The sequence below is a fragment of the Takifugu flavidus genome, chromosome 11, assembly GCF_003711565.1.
Source record: "Takifugu flavidus isolate HTHZ2018 chromosome 11, ASM371156v2, whole genome shotgun sequence".
NCBI lineage: Eukaryota > Metazoa > Chordata > Actinopteri > Tetraodontiformes > Tetraodontidae > Takifugu > Takifugu flavidus.
The window spans coordinates 10,697,589-10,718,534 of NC_079530.1; the positions used below are offsets into that span (position 1 = coordinate 10,697,589).

Genomic DNA, 20,946 nt, shown 5'->3' on the forward strand with positions numbered 1-20,946 from the left:
ACTTTTCTTCAAATTGCTACCACAGGAGTAGTATTAAGGTAATTTCTCCTAAACATTTGACTGCAACACTACATACATTTTCAACTATGAACAAAAAGGTTTTCAGGACTTAGACTTTGAGCAGCTCTAGAACAGTGAACTGTGTAAATTTTGATTTTAAGACAATCGGGCACAAGATGGCAGCGTCTTACCCCTTAACATTGTGTGCTGGTGCTTAGCTGTGCAGATCAACCTGCTGATGCCGTCAATCACTTGACTCTTAGAGTCCAGATCTTTCTCCTTGGGCTTCTTGCTAAGAAAGATCACTGGAAGTGGAAACAGGAAGGCAATGACAGCCATTTATTTCAACATTGTTACAGGACTGAACATGGTTTAACAAAGATTAGATGTGCACACATTAGAGTGAATATACTGTATGTCTGGGAGTGAAGGTTCAAAGGAGTAACCTTAGCAGACTTCTGTAGCTCATCTCTTATTTCTGTCCAAGAGGAATAACAACACTCTTTTCCTCACCTTTCTTATTCTTCTCCTTAGTGACAACGGTCATGGCCATGCTTGGTGGCGGAGTTAGTTCCCCTCCAGAAGGCAGGCGGCTGACTTGCAGAGAACGGAAGTTGCTCTTCAGAGTGTTCTTCAGTCCCACATCTCTCTTTTCCCCATCTTTCTTCTTCTCTGGACCCTGCCACGTCCAGTAGTCAACCTGCAACCCCATCACTTCACTGCCAGAACATGGAGAGCTAAGAAAGCAATGAAAAATCATGAGAATAAGAAGGTGGAGGTTTATTCTTGATACATGAAACCCGTCATACCCAGTTCCAGAGAGGGCAGTGGACACAGAGGGTGACTGTGGAGGGGTGCCCCCAATCTCCTTCCCATACGGACCAGCCGATGGTGGTGTTGGAGAGGAGAGGATGCCCACACTTCCTCCCATTGCATCATCAGAATCAACTGGAATTTCAGGGAATTATTACCTTCAGGTCATCAACACATAAATAATCCGGTAAATTGCCATAACATTACTACCTGATGTGGAGAGGCTTTGCTCCACAATTCCAACTTTCACAACCTGCATGAATAATGAGATGGTTAGATCACGGTTTAACACACAAAAACACATGTGTCTGTGAAGTTGCTCTTACCCCAATAAATGGCACAAATTTCTGACAGGAGTCCTCATCGGGGCTGTAAACAGACAGGGTTAGGAGGCTGTGAGGACGTGAATTACAACATTTCAACAATCCAGGGGTGCACAGGAACACACAATGGTCCTTGAGGGAAGGTGGCGGCAACATGGTCGAAAACCATGTCCCATTGCAGCAGAAATGGAATATGACTGGCTTGGATGGAATGCATCGCATAACAATGAGTAACAAAGAATGAGAGGACCACTCATTACAACCAAAACACATTAGGGGGTCTTTGTGATGAGCTGGAGTAACGGAACATCATTTATGCTCCAACTCTCATTAACTGACAGCTGTCTGCTCATGGGAACATGTCAGCCAATCAACAATAAGTACTCCTCTATCAGAATAAGAAAAAAGACACCTCTTTGTCGAGTCAACAAAGTAAAGAACTAAATGCAGACTCCAAAAACCAGCAGCCAAATAGGCTGGATGGATGGCTTCTGTACCAGCGGCTCTAAACACCCCGGACATTAGCACCGTAGTTTAATATTAAGGTTAAGAGATGTTTCATGTCTAGAAGTGGAGATTTTTCTCAGCAAGAACTCTACATGATTATACTGGTTTAACTAAACACAAATGCTGAAAACCAATAGTGACGTTGTGAAGTCACAAAATTAAAAAACATTTTAAAGTCATTTCATGTAAATTTGAAAATTTTGCAATGAGGTCTTTCAAAAGCAATTATTGTGCACTATGGAGAACAAATAGCAAGTTATTAAGGCAAAATAATTAACAATAAGCAAAATAGATTGCGCTGATCTGGGGGTAAATATTTTAGCAGTTTGATTGACTATGGTCACATGACTTCTATTACTAACAAATTGTGTGTCATTTCTGCATGCAAGGTTAGCATTCCACATTTACGGTTAAAGGCTGTTAGGCAAATCTTCACACACAAGACAGAGCAAGATCCAAAACTCACACCAAACCAAAGGCACAAACTGTCAGGGCGGAGTGTGAAGTGAGGTTACTGTGGGTGCCGAGTGTGAAAAAGGAAACGCTAAAGTCACATCAAGGAAATGGAAGGAAAGGCCAAAGAAAATGAATTGAATTAGATACCTGATGTAAAAATCAAAATACAAACTCCTTTTCCTTGAATGCAAATCAAAGAGGAAAGGGGAGGGAGGAATGCATCAGCGTTAAAACTGAGCTGTACTAAAGACTTGTGAGCAAAAGGAAGCCAGTTTTACAATAAGGGGAAATGTTCAGACAGACAGGAAACAAATGCACACACTGTGTGTGCCTGCTGATGCTATAGGACTGCACTGACGTATGCATTTACCCTTATTATTAAAAATACAAGCTTAAAGTGGACCAGAACCTGCCAGTTCCAGGGAGTAACAACATCACTAAAATCAACATTTGTCTTTTTAATCACATGCACATACTCCAGAGATCATGCTTCAAAATACAAAGTAAATATTTCAACACAATCATGAATTAAAAAGCACATAATCACATGTATACACATTTAATAAACAGCGATGACCACTGTGGCTTTACCTCTTTTGTTTGTAGGTGAGCATGGCCTCTGAGATGGGGAACTGGTGCGAGATGTTGGCACCTGCGAGATACTGAACAACTCGTCCGGCTACATCGATGCTTTCTGCAGAGAGAAAGACGCTGTAAAATATTTGAAGCATTTTTTCCCCCTTTTTTCACGTTTAGCATATCACAAGAAGACTGTGCAGAAGAGAGAAGGAGGTCGCCATCTTAAAATGGGGAAAGCTGGATGAAACCAAAGGAAGCGTGTGCTGTGTGTCGCAGTCTAAAAATAGAACTGAAATTTGCTGGCACAAAAAGCTTCAATTCACCAAAAGAGTCTTAAATTAGGCTGATTAATTACAAAAAACATTCTGCTTCTGCTCTTCAGATTAATATTTTATTGTATATGGCAAATGTTAATGCCCTTCAAAGCTATCACAATGTGATACAATATAAAAGAGACAGATGAATCTCTCCTTTTAGGAAGAGAAATTCAGACTTAAATCAGACTGGAGCTGTTTGTTGCAGGTGGATGAAATCACTTCCTCATCCACCAGCGCAGGACCCTTGATTTGACCTCTTTTTAAAGATGACAGACCTGCTTTATAGCCTGACGCCAGAGACATGATTCCCTACCCGAGGTCGGCCGCTCTGTCCTGCAGAACAGCTCCCTCCATGCAGAGTCCATAAAAATGCTGTTGAACTTGCTGTCAAAGGAGGCCACGTACTTGGCCAGGGGATGGGAACCTAAGTAAGAAAGCAGAAAGAACATAATGTACAGTTCTGTTTAAAGCACAAGCTGCAGGAGGGGTGTGTTTGCAATAATCATGGTTGATTTACCTATAGGGATTACCAGGAAGCGTATGTAAGTAAGCCAGTCAGGCGTCTTGTTGGCCAGCTGTTCCACAAAGAACCTCAGAATGGTGCTGAGGTAGCTCTGATCACCTGCCACCGCCACTTTCATTGTTGGGGGCGTCTGTGCATTGCAGTTACAGCTACAGGTTTTAATATAAAGAGAAAAGGATCAAAGAAGAAACCGGTTTGTCATAATTAATGTCTACACTCTTTGTTACAATCCTGAATTCATCAGGGTTAGAGTAGAGGGCAGACACATTAGCCAAAGGTAATGAAGAAGGGAGAGATGCTTGAATGACAATGATCCTGTCCAAGTCTCATGCCTATAAGCACCTTCATATTGTTCCTGGTCGTCATTCAACCCCCCCCCCAAAAGATTAAGATTTTTGAACACACTGTTATTCGCATCATTCCAACTCAGTCAGACTCCTGTTGGGTTTAATGCCCATGTCCATTTCTTAGTGACTCCCTTTGAAGAATCTTCTAGTCAGGTAGCAACAGCAATGATTAACAGAAGTTAGAAGGCCTGGGTAAGTGGATGGATCCCAAAATAGAACTGAACTGAGGAAGACTTAAGAAACCAGGTAAAAGAACACTCTCAAAGTTTGGGGGAACATTTCCTGGAATTCTCTGGCAATCGACCACCATAAACATAGTTGAAAAATAAAGATTTTGAATGCAGTGACTCACAATCTCTGGATCCGTGTTACAATAGTGTTGAAAGCGGCTTGAACATCAGCAACAGAGCAGGTGGACACAATGGGCTGGGCCTGTTCATGGAGTAACTCAGCTACATACTGCAAAATAACAAGAGAAACAAGTTTTATTATCGACCAGGACTTTTCATAGTCGATAATAAAGCTGATGTCATGGTGAAAGCCAAAGTGGAGATGACATAAGTGTTAAGGAACCATGTAAAGAAAAAGCCACACCTGTCCCTGCCACTCCATGGTGTTGATGAGAATAATGCTCTCTGGTAGGCGTTCGTCCGATATCAAGATCTGGTTCAGCTGGTCGTACACAGATTTCCGAGGAACCTTTGAGACACATTAGACAGTAGAACAGAGACAAAGCGTGCACGTGTCATGAAGGTGAGTCGATAACATCCTACTGAATTTAGGTATCATCGCATCATCTCTGGACCTGCACCTCCATCACAAGTATATTTATGATTACATCATAAATACATAGTATGGCATAAAAAGAAGTGGATATAAACCCGCCAAATGTCTCAAATCTGTCCTGATGCTCAATATTTTCAGCCATTTCAGCCAAGAACATTTTAGTCTCTAAAAACATTTTCATGTCACCTGCTGTTCAAAGGTGACTTCATAAATAGTTTTACCAATGTTGCTGCAGCTACCAACTGCTAGATGTTTGCATTTATTTATAGTACTAATGAAAAAAAAACCTTGCATATTGGATCAGATTGAGACTTTTCAGGATGTTAAGCATCAAATCAAACACTTGAGATATACATAGCATATATCCTGTAAATGTACCAATAAAGACAGATTTATAATTACACAGGGACACCATGCTCCAAACATTTAAGGCAACACTCATAAAACTTTAAAAAAAATGGGGTAACACATTACCTGTGCAATGAGTCGTGAGTCTGGAGAGCACTCGCTCTCCATACTGCTGGTTCTGTCACTCTGGGCTTTAGAGTTCTGTCGGTCTTTCATGGAGGTGCTGCGCGGACGTCTCTGCATCCTGCTCTCGATTTTACTATGGAACAAATGAGAAGTGTTATTAAAAACATAATCACACTATCTTGGTTCCAGATCTGCGGTCACCTGGGAGACATGTGGTTTTGGGATTCAGTTTTGCAGAGCTTGGCAACGGTGCTGGTTGGACGTTCAGCGTTGACATCCCAGCTGCTCACCTCTCCAGGCACTGGCCCGCTGTCGTCTGGCTCCACCTCCTGAACCACAAAAGGTGAGAGCAAAGATGAACGGACGGGAAGGACAATTCTGCTGAGACAACCCAACAACCCATCACATCAGATAAACCTTCGGAGACACTCCTGAACATCAGCAGTTGTGGTGAAAGGACTGTCTTCATTAAAAAAAACTCTTTAAAGGTTAGATCTCTAGAAAACAATGCAAGCCTCAATAGCAGATGAAATTCATTAATATTTGTGCTGTTTAGTGATGAAAGTAGTGTGAGGACACTAATGACTCTTCCCAGTCCTCAACATTTCCAGGTCGTCTTCCTTTGCTGATTTATAACGGAGGTGCAGTTTCGCATGCTTGCCCTAAAACAGGGGTCACTAACGGGGGGGAGCGATAATGTATGGGACCAGATCTTATTTAAATGTGAAGTATCCTCTTACTTGAAATTTACCATGCGCACCTTTTCTGACGAATGCCGTAATCTCGGGGTAAGACCAGGAAATTAAAAGAATGAAGCCATTCCTCAGCCAACACATAACCCTTTCATGCAGCGACCCTAACCATAACCCTAACGTAACCCTAATGTAACCCTAACCCTATGTAACCCTAACCCTAATGTAACCCTAACCCTAATGTAACCTAACCCTAACCCTTATGTAACCTAACCTAATGTAACCCTAACCCTAACCCTTATGTAACCCTAACCCTAACCCTTATGTAACCCTAACCCTTATAGTGCGGTGTGTGTCTGCACCGTGAGAGAGTTCAAGATCAGCAAATCCATGGTTCACAAGTGGAGGAAGCAGGAAAACGAGCTTCGCCAAGTCAAGAAGACGAAGCTGAACTTCAATAAAGTCCAACTGAACTCAGTTTTGCTTCCGCTGCCTTTTTAAACACACATGCTAGCGTGCACGTTTTAAGCCAGCGTACCGGTATGTTCTACCACGCCTGCGCCCTATAATCCGGTGCACCTTATGTATATGTTAAATACAGAAATAGCACCTGTAACTGAGACTGAGCCTTTTAATACGGTGCGCCTTAAGGTTGCAGAAATACGGTACTTAAAATGTTTATTTATTTCTTTGATACAACTAGTAAAGCAAATAGGACATTAACAAAAATTCTAAATGATGTTCTGGGCATTTACTTTAATACATTTTCCCTGACTGGACCTCTTTGGGTTTAAGTTGCTTATCTGTGATCTAAATTATGCTTACACTCTTTGTTTTTTTGTTCATGGAAAATGTCTAAAAACCCTCACTAGGAAAGGGAGCACAAATGAAGACAGGCAGCAGGAGTTTGGAAAAGAAAACTGTCGAAAAAACAGATTAATGGGGATTTATCAAGTGCAAAAACATACCGTGGTGGCATCGGTGATGCCGTCATCTGGATGCCGCGTCCCCTGCACTTTACATCTGTCCACCGTCAGAAAATCCCCAGTCTACAAGCAAACAAAAACACAAAAATTTAGACAGGATTTAGGCATAAATGACAGGATTGCTGATAACAGACTCATGCAATCTCATTCTTGATTTGTCTGTCAGGAGAAATCAACTCTAAAAGAATGACAATGCATTCTTAATTCACTATATTATTACATCAGAGATTTTGTCCTTCAAAAGCTTTTCATGAAGATCCACTGGAGATATCTCTTGAGCAAAATGGACAAACGTGAGGGTGGAAAATGCTTCAGCATATTTTACTAGAGCCTGAAATGGAACAACAATTGCTTCTCTCGCCATGTCGCTCCCTTGTACTCCCCGGCCCCCAAACCATAAATCTTTGGAGCAGAGTTAGGACATTCCTCAGTGCAGCCTCCCCGGGGCATGGGAGCATATCTGTGTGTATTGATGGTGGAGGAGAGGTCATACAGTGTCACTTGCTATAAATACTGTAGGAGCGATGGGGTGAGGAGGGCATGGACTGGACAGCCCAACCCTCCCCCCATCTGAGTATGCCGGTGAAGAGAATGGTGACCTACATTGCATTCATGCTCAGAATATCTGGTTTGTAGTATCATGGTCTCTTGGGAGGGAGTCTGTGAACTACAAAAAACACAGACGACTACCACACATGCAAAACAACACCTCAGGGAAATTCCTTTGCATTTACTAAAACAAAATCCTTAGTAATTGAGAGGCTGAAGGTAAGGAGTTCACAGAGGGTTTAAAAAGAAAAAAAACAGATGAGTTTGGTAATATGGGGACGAGGGTCAACTCACAGGACAGGACAGCTCTCGTTGCTGGCTTTTTTGGCTGTGTATGCTGCCAATTTCCGTCTGGGAACTAGAATGTGACATCCCTTCAAAAAACGGCCTGAAAGCAGAAAAATATTTGGACTAATGAGTTTACAAATCCCCCCCCCCCACACACACACACACCCACACACACTTCATAGCATCTTGCAAAAACACATAAACTACATTACCGAATAGTCTTTGACCGTACGAAGATATGTCATTAATTTCATATAAAAAGTGTTCTGCGTAAAATTATACAAGCCAGCTCGTCTATTTTGATCCTGCTTTAGTAATTTCAGTAAATTTTAGAAGTTCATTATATGTGATGTTTTTACATGTATAAAAATCCACCAGCTCTCAACGTAAAAGAATCTGTTCATGAAGTTGATAAAGGCTCCAAGGAAAAAATGTAATGTGAGAGGGGCAAACCTGCAGGAAAGGGTGTATTTTATTTTTTGAAAGTGTGACTTCAGATCCAATGGACTCGCCTCACTCTTAAGTCATATTCAAGCCACAACCCAAATTTAATTAAAAATAAGTCCTGCAAAATATTTTCAGATTAGAAGCATAGAACCTTACGGAAATGCAGACAAAAGAACCAAATCTTCACCAAAACTAAGTCACAAATTTGCACTTATTAATATAAACACTAAATCAATAGTTTCAGACCCATACTTAAGTTTGGGCTTGGGCGTGCTCAGGACACTCTCATTATCCTCCACCTCAGGCCCACTGTCGCTCTGGTTGTACACCTCCAGACTGTCGTACAACAAATCCAGATCCTCCTCCACTTCTTGGGTCTGGTCTACCGGGTCAGAGTCCAGAACCTGCCAAACCAGAGAGACATAATTAGGGTAATGTAGGGGTTGGTGATCATGCTCATGGGTTAAAAGTGTAGCGAGCATCTACTACTGTGCATTAACCAATCACTTATGCAATGGCTATAGGAACTCTAGGAATTACTGACTAGACTGAAGGCTGCTAGAAATGCTATAAATACATTGCTACATTACTGCCACACAGGCCAATTAAGAGGCAAATGTTAGGAGAGAGCTGAGGTGCACAGTTGATTGTGTATAATGTTGAGACTGACTGCCTTAGATTATTCAGGTGTTAAATACCACTCTGCAAGTGCAGAAGCTGGCAGGAAGCAGACAAACACAGTCTGTCTGTCTGTCTCCTCTCCTCCTCCCGGATGTGTATTTATAGAGCTGTAGCCCTGCACAATGTCCAGCCAGGAGCGGATTACAGGCGGCAAATGTGATAAAAGATCACCAGGCCACCTGGAGCTTCAGGAAGCAGCCAGCAAGGTTCAGCACAAACAGCCTGGAGACTTTTGTAAGCAAAACGACATCACCATTAATACAGACACATGGGTCTCTTGAGAAATAAGACATAAATGGAAATGGAATTGCAAAAATGCAGAACAAATCATCACCTTTTGTGTTTAGATGTGTGAGCATGTGCTGTATGGGCAGTTATTAGACAGTCAACACAAATGAGGGTTAGGGGGCAATTTGGAGCTTAGAATAATTAGTGGAGTCTTAAGTGGTACAATGAAAATGCAATGAACATATATTCATGACATCAGTTTGGTCATGAATGAGGTGGCAGTGATGTAGCAATGTCATTATTTCACCATTATGTGTTAAAATTGACTATATTGTTATTTTGAAAGTGAAACTGGTCATTCTTTTTTTCCACCTTACCTCATCTGTTACTTTGAACCTCTTCAGCAAGGCCACAAATTTCTGCTTGAAATTAGGTTGCTGTCACAAAAATAAACACAAAGAATAATTAAGAGAAAAAAGGCCCTCCTGCAGCAAAGGAAACTAAATGTCAAAATTAAGGCTCAGGCCAATAAAACCAGTATCGCTCCAGTGGAGCTTCATTAGAAAGAGCCAGTTAGAAACAGCCAGTTAGAAACAGCCCAGGGAACTCACAGCCTTCATCATTTAAGGTTAAGTTCATGTTATAGTCAATGATTGTCAAACACGAGCACAGCAGGACTACTAACTCTGGTCATAGAGGTGGTTCGGATCATTTTTCTCCGGGGTTTCTTCGGCTTCCTGACCTCGTCGTCTTCATCATAAAGATCCTGAAACAGAGGATATTAAGTATTCTCTGAATACCAAAATGACTTCACATTTCTTAATATTGTTTATCTTTTAAAAACAGAAAACATGATCATACTAATGGCGTATTCCTCTAGTTAAGAATTTGTCACTTCTGAATTATGGCTGCTTGCAACAACATGCGCATTGATGAATTATTTAAATTTCTTTCATTCTCAGGTGTGTACAGGTGTGCATCATTCTGCCACCGACCGGGCCGTGAACCGCGTCATCACTGGCCTCCTGCTCCGACGAATAGCTGTCATCATCCTCTTCGGAATAGTTATCCAGGTCTGGGGAACGGTCTGAGGGAGGCATTAGAAGAAAAAGTAACTTGTAAAGATGGAGCAAAGAGACTGAATATCATATGAGAGGAATTCAAGTGCAACACCATAAAGTTTAAAATTACATTAAATATTAACATAGGAGTGATAAAAATGTTCATTATCAAAACTAGAATATGTGCCAAATGTGCCATTTGTTTAGAAAATGATACCTAATTTCATATTGGTATTTATACTCAATGTGACTCCATCAGTCACCATTTTTGACAACACTACTGTAATTCTATTATACAGTCATTGACTGTAAGTCACATCAACCCCATTTCATCTTAAGATTCAGTTGTCATGGTCACTTTCTGTTTGTGATGTGGTATCGTTTCTTTTTGATCTTTAGATCAGCCAGGACACATTTCTGCATGTGTTGCAGGGGTTGGATGACAAAGATAAGCATCTTCTCTCCCCTCCCAATGACATCTATTCAGAAGTCTATTTATGAGGTCATTTGTTGTGTTTTGGACTTGAAGGGCCTCCTTAATTCCATCCAGAACGATGAACACGTCAGGATAAAGGGTGTGGAGTCTCTCTCTGGCCAGAATCAGCAGAGAAAAGTGAAGATCCTAAAACTGATCTGGACCGATCTGGGAGAAGTGAGCCCCCACCTGAGGTTTTGGTCTTACGGCCAGCCTGGCCACTGCCGTCCTCGTGGTCGATGGGTTGGCTGGACAGCGAGTACACGCTGATCTCTGCCACACGTACTGGAGCCTCCTTCACGTTACTATGGAGACCCAGAATCTGTCCTCCGTCTGTGGGGTGTTGCATCACCTGAACAACAGGAGGGTTAACAGGACCAGGCACTGACTTTAGAACTAACAGTTAATCTTTTTTTCAAGTTTCCAGAAACAGGACACAAACAATATTTCTGTGACAGAGTAGAAGGATGCATTTTTCTAACCAAACTAATACAATCCAACACAGAACTGTCATTGTTAGATGTTCTTTTATCTGGAGAGAGATTTACCGCCTCCAAGCGTTTTTATCATCAAATGAAATTTTATTTGCAAATTGCTAAACGGTCCAGGTCCACGTTACTATATCAGTCAGAAAACATAGCAGTATTGAAATGAGTTCTATCTAAGGTGCACTAGCTTTAATGAATCACATCCCAGAGAAATGACCCATTAGGCGTGGAAGCTGGAAGTCCAATAGGTAACGTTCTCCCACATTAAACTGCAATAGCCTCAAAATAAGAGCACATAAGGGTCTGCACTACAGGGTTTGACACTTAACTACCCAGAACAACAAGATATAATAATGTTAAAACCAGATTTATTCATAGAAGTCTATGGGTTGTTGCTAGTAATCACTAAAGCAGTAAAACAGCATTTTAAAATGTAATAAATGTAAATGTAATAATGCCTTCACCTTATTTTCTATCAACTTTTATCCTGGGGCTCCTGCTTGAGATTATCTTTGGCCTGGGCAATAATAGCTACAACTTTCAGCTGAAACTGTGCTCGATTCAAATCTATTCAATTACCTCATCACAGCAATTGATTTCAAAGGGTTAAAAAATTCAATGCTAAAGATATAACTAACCCTAACTCTAACTAACCCTAACCCTTGATCACCCTATTGTATAGACCCTGTCTGTGTGTATTAATAAAGTTTTACTTAATGGCCCCTCATATAATCAACTTATACAGACCCTTTACAAAAAAAATGTATATTATGGAAAAGTTTATTCATTTCCATAATTCCATTAAAAAAGTTAAACTTTTATAGATTACAGGACCCACAATTGAAACAAGTATATCAATTCCTTCCAGCTCAGAAACTCCATCAAAACAGGAATTCAAATTCAATTTGAAAACTGAAGAAATCCCCTTTTACTTCTCAGTTTTTGCAGATACAAAAAGAAATTAGGATCACATCAAATCAATCAAAATATGGTACTTTCTAAATGATATGTGAATGTTCCATACTTGGTTGGGAATCCCTTTGCCTTAATCACCGTGGCACCGAGGCCATCAGCCTCTGGCATCACGGGGAGTTACAGAAGCCCAGATTCCTCCTGCTTCATGTCAGCTCTTGGTTTTTGGGTCTGCTGCCCCTCGTTTTCCTCTTGATAATAACCCATAGATTCTCAAAGGGGTTCCAGAAAAGAGATGACTGGCCAGTCAAGCACTGTGATGGCAATAAAACCCAGTTTGGTGCTTCGGGCAATATGGGCAGGGGCCAGGTCCTGCTGGAAGATGAAATCTGCATCTCCATGCAGATTCTCAGCAGAAGACATCATAAGGTCCTCTAAAACATTCTGATAGACTGGTGCGGTGACCTTGGATCTAAGAGGTTACCAACACCTGCACCAGACATCGCACCCCAAATGATGTGACTCTCGCCTCATTCCACCCTCAATCTCTGCCAGATTCTTGAATCTTCTCGGTTTGGTAATCCACTGAAGCCCACGGTCATCTCGTATGCTGCTGCATCTTCTCCTGCCACTACTTTCTATTGGCATGCTTGGACACAGCACTCTGAACAGCTAGCCTCCTTAGCTAGGACCTTTTGTGGCTAACCCATCACATGGAGGGCATCGATGACTCTTCTGGCCAGTTGTCAAGTCTGCCGTCTTCCCCATATTGAACCAAACTGAACCAATTTAATGGGGAATCCTGTGCAGGTGTTTTGAGTTTCGTCGATGATTTGTGTGTGACACATTCGTCATGACTGCGTCACCCTAACCCTGAAAATGTTTGCCTGATTTCTTCAGTGCTCTAAATGTTGTGAATTCCTGTTTCCGTGGGTTTTATGATCTGGAAGCCCAAATTATGTAAAATGTAACCTTTTCAATGGAATTATGGAAATGAATAAACTTTTCCATGATTTGCAATTATTTTTGGAAAGAGTCTGTATTATAGCTATGATTGATGTAAACATGTGATTTTCTCAGTTAGACACTGAACCTACTCATTATTTAATCATCTTCGGTGCACTGACTGCTCAAGATGAGTTTTATATATATACACTGTAGATATATAGATATATATCTACAGTATATATATATATATATAGATATATATCTCTATCTATCTATCTATCTATCTATCTATCTATAGATATATCTACTATCTATATCTATATATCTATCTATATATATATAGGAGGCACCTTTTCATAAATTTATCTCAGAGAACATTCCTGATTTGAGTATTAGAACTGGTGCAGTGGCGACTTATGTTCCAGTCGACTGATTCTGGTTTATGATTGTATTTTAATTGTGATTCATTTGGCCAATGTATTTTTGATCCTTTTTATTTTTACTAAATTCTGGGTAGCATTTTAAAAAGACAACTTCTGGTACTGTGTCGCTTCTGGCATGAACACGCAGACAGGTACCTTCTGAACACAAGGTCTATTATTGCTAAAATGAGGTTAAAAAAAATCCTGTCAACAATTTGTAACTCTGTAAATCAATATTTCCAAGCTTGCATTAGTTCTGATCCCCAACACCCCCGGGATCGGTCATCTGTCAGTTCAACGAAGGAGAAACACACTTTTGTCTACTGTGCTGCAATTAAAGAACCCACAGAAGAACAACAATAACAGCAGGAAGTTTCAATGTTTAGAATTTACAATTAAGGAATGAACAAGTGTGCAAGTGACTATGTCGCAACTTTGGATAGCATTAAATCGCCGAAGCATGTTGCCAACCGATATACGTAAAACATACTGTATATCATATAAGAAGCCTGTACAGGGGGACTTTTAATAATCTTCTATTCCATCACTTCATCATAGCATGGTGAACTGTGCTGTGTGTCTGAAGCCAGTCCCAACCACAGATGGCCCATAATCTCACAGACGGGTTTGTGTGATGAGTGTGAATCTCCTGTACGGCAACTGCTAAACAGCACAAAGAAATCAACAACCATGTCAATCACTGTAAGTGTACCAGAGAATATGACTGATGGGATTCTCAGAAGTCTCAGGAGAAATGAAGGGCTAAAGAGAAACAGGAAAAGAATGAGTGAACAGAAGGAAACATCCCGCAGGAGCCACGATAGTCTACCTCAGCCATGTTGATGACTCCGACAGCCAAAGTCTTGTAGCCAAGGATGGTTCGATTCTTGTAGCGTTTCCTCCTCTGCAGCATAATCTGCAGTCTGTTGGCATCTCTCTTCAGAAAATGTGGGTACTGGAAGTTACACCAAAAAAATAGAGGTGGTTTAACAATGCAGACCGCATCATGCATGGACATTAAGATGAACCAAGGAACGAGCGTGCCTCTGTCTGTGGCGTGTCGCTGCCCTCAGAACGCCACCTACAGTCTCTCTGTAGGCCTAAACACACCACTAACCCAATTCAATACCTATTCAAGAGCGCCCCTCCCTTAGCCACACACATTAAGGTGATCAAAAACAGAATACCAGCCTGATTTCAAATGCAGACTTGCACAACTTTTCAAGACTGATATTATTACATGATGCTACATGATGTGGGGAAAAAAACAAGTTGAAATTAATAAGCCATGTTTTCTGGGGTGCTAGAAACAAGGATTTGGGAGTTTTTTGGGGATTTTTTTAGACAGTGTAGTAGCCACAAATTTGCGATAAAACGGTAAACTCCTCTTAGTTGCACATTTTGTCCAAGCAGTTCTTGTTTTAGTGCCCGGCTAGCTAGATCCTAATCTGCACGCCTTGCAGAGGCACACAGAAAAACCAGATGGAGACTTTAGTGTTTAGTTACTTGATGAGAGAACATTTGGGAACCTGCCATGTGTCCTCTATTACAGACTGAGGAAAAGGTTAGGGTTAACCCTAACCCTTCTGTAGCTAATATTTCCCAGTTTTGTCAGTTGCAGCTTTAATATAAGTTTTTTCAGAAGCAGTTTCGCCCTTTTAGTAATTTGTCTGACTCCACCTCACTGTTTTTGAGCGTACATTTAGTACCAACTCTCCACATAAAGGCCACATCCCCCCTGCTTGTCACAAAACTGCCACACAAGTGCAAAAGTACAAAGAAAGATTTCAAAAGTTCTTGCCTGTAGTGAGAATGTGAGCTCGAGATCCGTCTCCATCAGTCCACTGGGTGGGAGGACATACTCATTGGATCTCAGCAGACGTTTAGAACCCTGGAAGAAAGTAAAGTTAAAGCACTATTATTTTAGGACAGTGAAGCCAGTGTGCATATTTGGTCTGTTTTGCACATTTGGCACTTTAGAACCAGTTTGAAGCTACAGATCAAAACTAAAATTAACTTTATTATATAAGGTAGACGACTGGAGTTGAGGGAGATTCGTCAGCAAAGCTAATTTGGGGGCGTGGCCTAATGTTTTAGCAAAACATCAAGCAGATTAAAATGCCTTGGATCATCAAAGCCTTATCCAAATGTTAAGGACAGAGGGTAAGAGTTAGTGGGTTAGGGACAGAGAGTTAGGGTTAGGGTTAGGTGGTTATGGACAGAGGGTTAGAGGGTTAGGGACAGAGAGTTAGGGTTAGGGGGTTAGGGTTAGAGGGTTAGGGGGTTAAGGACAGAGGGTGTGTCTTGAGATGATCTGATTCAGTCTGTACCATGTTTGCAATTCAATAGCTGAATCATGATTAATCCTTTTTTTTTTTAGATCAGACAGGAAATCAAAGTGTGGCCACATCAACAGAAACAGCTCTTTAATGCTTTGATTTCTGGGTTGAAGTGAGGATGACAGATATCATAATTTCCAGTATTTACCAAGTCATTTTTAGTTCAGGTATTCAATACATCTGCCAAGGAGGGGAAAGGTATCCAGTTTCGAGCTCACCCTTCAATAATCCAATGCATTTGCTAAGACACTGGATCCTTTGCTAAGACACTTTATCATCAGCACCGCTAAATCTTAAAACAGGATGAACTAGTCGCCTATGACCATCACGGTTAATACATACAGTCCTAAATTTAAGGATATAACCGTGACCTGCTGCATTAACATTTATGTGGTGTTTTTTTGTTTTGTTTTTTACTCTAAGGCTCTGAAAAACAGGTTAGATATGATATATATAATAAAAACACAAACTTCTTTCAGAAGCTGTGAAGCAAGAAGATTACAATGATCACGGGTGGATCACAGCCAAAAGTATCGTAGAGTTGGACAATAAATAGTTGCACATTGACAGAATTTTTAGCCAACCGCTCTGTCTAAAGACAAACAAGCCATGTTCTAAAGCACAATTTCAGTCTTGATTAGGGATCAGAGGAACACTACAGGAACTACAAAATTATTTATATGTGGCATCCACCTTTTTACATAGAAGTATCTAACCATGTTCAAACCAACCAACACAGTAAAAAGATTAAATGTAAAAAAAATAATCATGTTTAATCATTTTTGTTTGGTTGCTAATGATGGCCTGCAGTCAAAAACAAAACCAGAAAGCCAACAGTTCATTTTCCTTGAAATCGTAGCTCCTGAACAAGCCACTTATGTGCTGTATAAGAGTATAAGTAGTCCTATTTCTTAGACATAAAAGAAGTCAAGAAAGTAACTGACGAAAACCACAACTGAGACTTTAAGAAGTCAGGAGCAGGAAACCATCCTGAAAACAGAATTGAAGGCCAAATGGAAAATTTGATTGCCATTGTTCATACAAAGGGAAAATGAGATCATCAAGACATAAAAACCAGAGTTATTCAACTGTTGAACACCAAGGAAGAATCTTTGTCAGCTCTATCAAATGTTGGATAGTACTGTACTCAGCTTGTTTGGTAATAACCTTTCAAACTTTGCATTAATTCAGAAATGGGTGGATGTGTGTCCATAAAGGTCTAGCAAAGCCATCCTGGCTGTTGTAAAGAACTGATGGGTGGTAACTTTATTCATCTTCAATGAATTAGCGGCTAATTTTTGGACAATATTGTGGCTGAAAGTTTCTCAGATTCAACATGTTATTCTGGCTAAATGCAGATACATTTATGAAGGGGTGGGTGAATTTGATTAGCCCACAAGCCACAGTGGCAAGTTAAAACGTGGGCAAGAGATTCCATGATCGATCACATTTAATTAAGTCACATAACCCACCTGTTGGGGGCAGTAATGATCTGCCAGGAATCTGCTGCAGATGCCATAAAAGAAGAACGTTATTGGGGTTCTTCAGTGACTGTAAGCATAAACCAGTGGGACTTAATACAGTCTTAATTAGATAGATATGTCATGAGAGAACCAAAGCTAGAGAGAGAGAGCGAGAGAGGAGAGAGAGAGACAATGATATGAGAGAGAGAGAGGAGAGAGAGAGAGAGAGACAATGATATGAGAGAGAGAGACAGAGAGGAGAGAGAGAGAGAGCAAGAGACAATGATATGAGAGAGAGAGAGAGAGAGAGAGAGAGAGAGGAGAGAGAGACAGAGAGGAGAGAGAGAGAGCAAGAGACAATGATATAGAGAGAGAGAGAGAGCGAGAGACAATGATATGAGAGAGAGAGAGAGCGAGAGAAGAGAGCGAGACAGAGAGGAGAGAGAGAGAGCGAGAGACAATGATATGAGAGAGAGAGAGAGCGAGAGAGGAGAGAGAGAGAGACAGAGAGAGAGAGAGAGAGCAAGAAACAATGATATGAGAGCGAGGAGAGCACAGAATCTGGAAATGGGGAGAAACCAGTTTGTGTTTTATGCTTGTAAACCAGCAGGTTAGGGTTAGGGTTAGAGAGTTAGGGTTAGAGGAAGGTTAGGGTTAGGGTTAGAGGGTTAGGGTTAGAGAAGGTTAGGGTTAGGGTTAGGGGAAGGTTAGGGTTAGGGTTAGAGGGTTAGGGTTAGGGGAAGGTTAGGGTTAGAGGGTCAGGGTTAGAGGAAGGTTAGGGTTACGGTTAGAGGAAGGTTAGGGTTAGGGTTAGAGGGTTAGAGGAAGGTTAGGGTTAGGGGAAGGTTAGGGTTAGGGTTAGAGGTTAGAGGGTTAGGGTTAGGGTTAGAGGGTTAGGGTTAGAGGGTTGGAAGAAGGTTAGGGTTAGAGGGTCAGGGTTAGGGGAAGGTTAGGGTTAGAGGAGGGTTAGGGTTAGAGGGTTGGAGGAAGGTTAGGGTTAGAGGGCTAGGGTTAGAGGGTTAGAAGGTTAGGGTTAGAGGGTTGGAGGAAGGTTAGGGTTAGAGGGTCAGGGTTAGAGGAAGGTTAGGGTTAGAGGAGGTTAGGGTTAGAGGGTTGGAGGAAGGTTAGGGTTAGAGGGTTAGGGGTCAGGGTTATGGGTTAGGGTTAGAGGGTTAGAGGGTTCGGGTTCGAGGAGACACCCCTGCTCCATCGATAACACTCTACTTCTTTCTGAGAAAACTGTTGGATAATAGGATGCTTAACAGTAAATCATGAACAGCAAAGCACTAATGGCATCATTCCCAGTTGTAGACAGAGAATCCCAGTGGGGAAAAAACTCATGATGGCAAGAGATATGGTTTTGGAATTTTTGGAAAATAATTTTTCTTGCAGTTCTGTGAAAAACACCTTTTCCTCCTGAAGAACAATATAAAAAAATTCATGAAAACTAATCAAGTCTTCATGCACTTGCCAACTCACAGATTAATACACAAAAATTTCTTGGTCGAGACCAATTGATGTTTGTCTTTTTTCCCATAACACGGTTGCCAAGCAACCAGCTCAGCAGCCCCTTCAAAAATCCCACTTATATTTACAGAAACAATTTTCATTGCTGTTTCCCCACCCAATAAGGTTTGTAAGGTCCATTTTGTACGGTCTACATAAATACAACTGTAAAATGGTAACCAGTTAGTGGGAGTGGCTAAAACATGCTTAAACCACTCTGCCACAGTCCCTTCTCTCTTCAACTTCCTGTTACAATGAAAATGTAGAATAGAGGCACAAAAGAAAAGTAACAGATTCCAGAGAAGGTGAAAAGAGGTTTGAGGTGGAGGAAGAGTATTGCCCCTTTAAATTCTTCTGTTTTGCTGATTTCCTCCGGGTTCATCAGGAATCTCCTCGGACAAACTGGATACACATCTTATTGCATTTCACTTGTGAGGAAATAAAAAAAGACAAACTAATCTATGCATAAAATACTTCGAAAGCTTCTAATAAATAGACTGTGGCAAGATTTGCAATTAGGAGAACTTTGTGAGTGTTTCCCTGGGCAACTGATGTGTTTGTGGATAATACAGAGAAAAAGGACTAAATCTCTGCCTGACTTTGACCTTTTCAAAAAACATGTCTCCCACAAAGAGGACTAAGATGTACTCTTTTCTCTACTTGATGATCAGCACAATGAATCAAGGCACAAAAGCAGGACACTCTCAAACTGCCTGGCATGCATCAGCTAGCAGAGACTTGGCAAACGGGGGCTGCACAGACCGACCCCTCTGATACAAGCTTTTACACCGTCTCTCTGGGGCCATATTGGGGGACATTGCAGGCCTGCTAAGCTCCACAACCCTGAAAGAATATCAACCGCAACTTTTAGACCTATGAATTTGTTCTGGAGAGCCTCAGACAAGAAGTTCAGCAAGGTTCTTGCAACAAAGGGCATCTTGGGAACCAAACTACCAACTGGACAAAATATAGACACTTTTTGAACCCCTCCCTCCCTCAAATTCCAACTCTTTGCTAAACTTACCAAGCAATCATTTGTTTTGGTAAAATAATAAAAATTCTAATTGTCTGAACGTGAGTATCAAGCAACGCTTCTGCCATCCCATCATCCCTGCTCCTGCGGTCATCAGTCTGAGGAGGGTTAGAGGAGAGGTGACTGCTCAAGAGACTGATGACATATGGTAACGAGGCTTTGTCAACCATCCTGGAAACAAGCCTCTTGTTCCTCTTCCATCTGCTCCTCTCTCTATTTCTTTTGTCCTTCTAACCAAACCTGCTGAAATTGCATTTAATGCTCCAGTTCCAGAGCGACAATGAACAGAGCTTTGCTCGGCTGCCCTCCGGCAGTCCCACAGAAATGGGAGGTTTCACGCTCTAAAGACAACGCAGCTCATGGATAAAGAGACTTGTGGCGTTACTCTGGTAGGATGAGACAGAGGTGGCACTACTTTCCCTCTACCATGTTTTAATAGCAAACCTCAGATGTGATTTAGTTCCAAGCATGTGATTTTAATTAAGTCCTAATTGATTGCAGTAATTACTCAATAATTGCAGTGATTTTTACGTACCATTTTCAGAAGCTCAACGGTAAATGGGCAAGCATATCATTTACCTGACTATTTCATCCCAAACGTTGAAAAATTCTTGCAGATAATAATAATTTGAGGTCTGAAATGTGTCTTGGTGTGGCCTTGGATGCTGACAATCCAAGAATGTTTGACAGCTCAAATCCCTTTTTGCCTTTATTTGGTTTGATTGGAAATATCCAATCAAGGGTGGATTCATTTTGCATCATAGAGGATTTGGTGTTGATATAAGGTTTTAAGAATGTACAAGAGGTGTGTTGTAAGAAAAGAATCCACAATTCAACAACACATGTTCTGCAGATCTATCAGCACAGAAATGCATCAACCATCAATATTAGTAGCACATTCCATCTAATCCAACTATTGCCCTTGCTTAGAGTGCTAACGCTAGTCAGCTATTTAAAGCACCTGTGTTGATGTCTCAGAGTGCAGCTCAGGATGTTTTTATATCAATCAGTAGGATTAGCAGCATGTCTTATCATGGTCTCGGCTCTGTGATCGGGCAAATGCAAAGCTCCAAAGAACAGCCACAGCTCAGTGCCTAAAATCTGCAGCTTTTCAGTCCCATTCCAAGTGGAAGACAAACCAACTCACCTGTATTTTGACAGCTATAGACAGGGAGTTCAGCTCTTTGTCAAGTTCCTTGAGAACAACAAGCTTTTTCAGTGTGAGGCTGCACAGCCTGTGGAGGAGAGAGAGAAAGAAAAAGGAATTAGTGGCCTGACCAACACATGATGAACGCAGCTTCAT

At 41.2% G+C, this 20,946-nt stretch overlaps 1 protein-coding gene across 2 annotated transcripts in view; it reads right to left on the bottom strand.

The window, feature by feature from the left end:
* The window catches only part of zmp:0000000755 (phosphofurin acidic cluster sorting protein 2), a 38,885-nt gene that overhangs the window by 2,682 nt on the left and 15,257 nt on the right, over positions 1–20,946 (bottom strand). Inside the window, exons 2-24 of one of the 2 annotated variants that reach the window (XM_057046550.1) lie at positions 20,791–20,878; positions 15,110–15,193; positions 14,132–14,263; positions 10,722–10,884; positions 9,992–10,083; positions 9,682–9,762; positions 9,374–9,433; positions 8,340–8,491; positions 7,647–7,740; positions 6,786–6,866; positions 5,327–5,454; positions 5,126–5,258; positions 4,460–4,564; positions 4,218–4,324; positions 3,513–3,667; positions 3,309–3,419; positions 2,691–2,793; positions 2,247–2,279; positions 1,140–1,182; positions 1,024–1,066; positions 810–948; positions 514–737; positions 192–305 (exon numbers count right to left, since the gene is read on the bottom strand). In XM_057046550.1, the coding sequence (XP_056902530.1) occupies positions 192–305; positions 514–737; positions 810–948; positions 1,024–1,066; positions 1,140–1,182; positions 2,247–2,279; positions 2,691–2,793; positions 3,309–3,419; positions 3,513–3,667; positions 4,218–4,324; positions 4,460–4,564; positions 5,126–5,258; positions 5,327–5,454; positions 6,786–6,866; positions 7,647–7,740; positions 8,340–8,491; positions 9,374–9,433; positions 9,682–9,762; positions 9,992–10,083; positions 10,722–10,884; positions 14,132–14,263; positions 15,110–15,193; positions 20,791–20,878 (2,465 nt within the window). The remainder of the gene's footprint in view (positions 1–191; positions 306–513; positions 738–809; positions 949–1,023; positions 1,067–1,139; positions 1,183–2,246; positions 2,280–2,690; positions 2,794–3,308; positions 3,420–3,512; positions 3,668–4,217; positions 4,325–4,459; positions 4,565–5,125; positions 5,259–5,326; positions 5,455–6,785; positions 6,867–7,646; positions 7,741–8,339; positions 8,492–9,373; positions 9,434–9,681; positions 9,763–9,991; positions 10,084–10,721; positions 10,885–14,131; positions 14,264–15,109; positions 15,194–20,790; positions 20,879–20,946) is intronic. The other variant, XM_057046551.1, reaches the window with a different exon arrangement.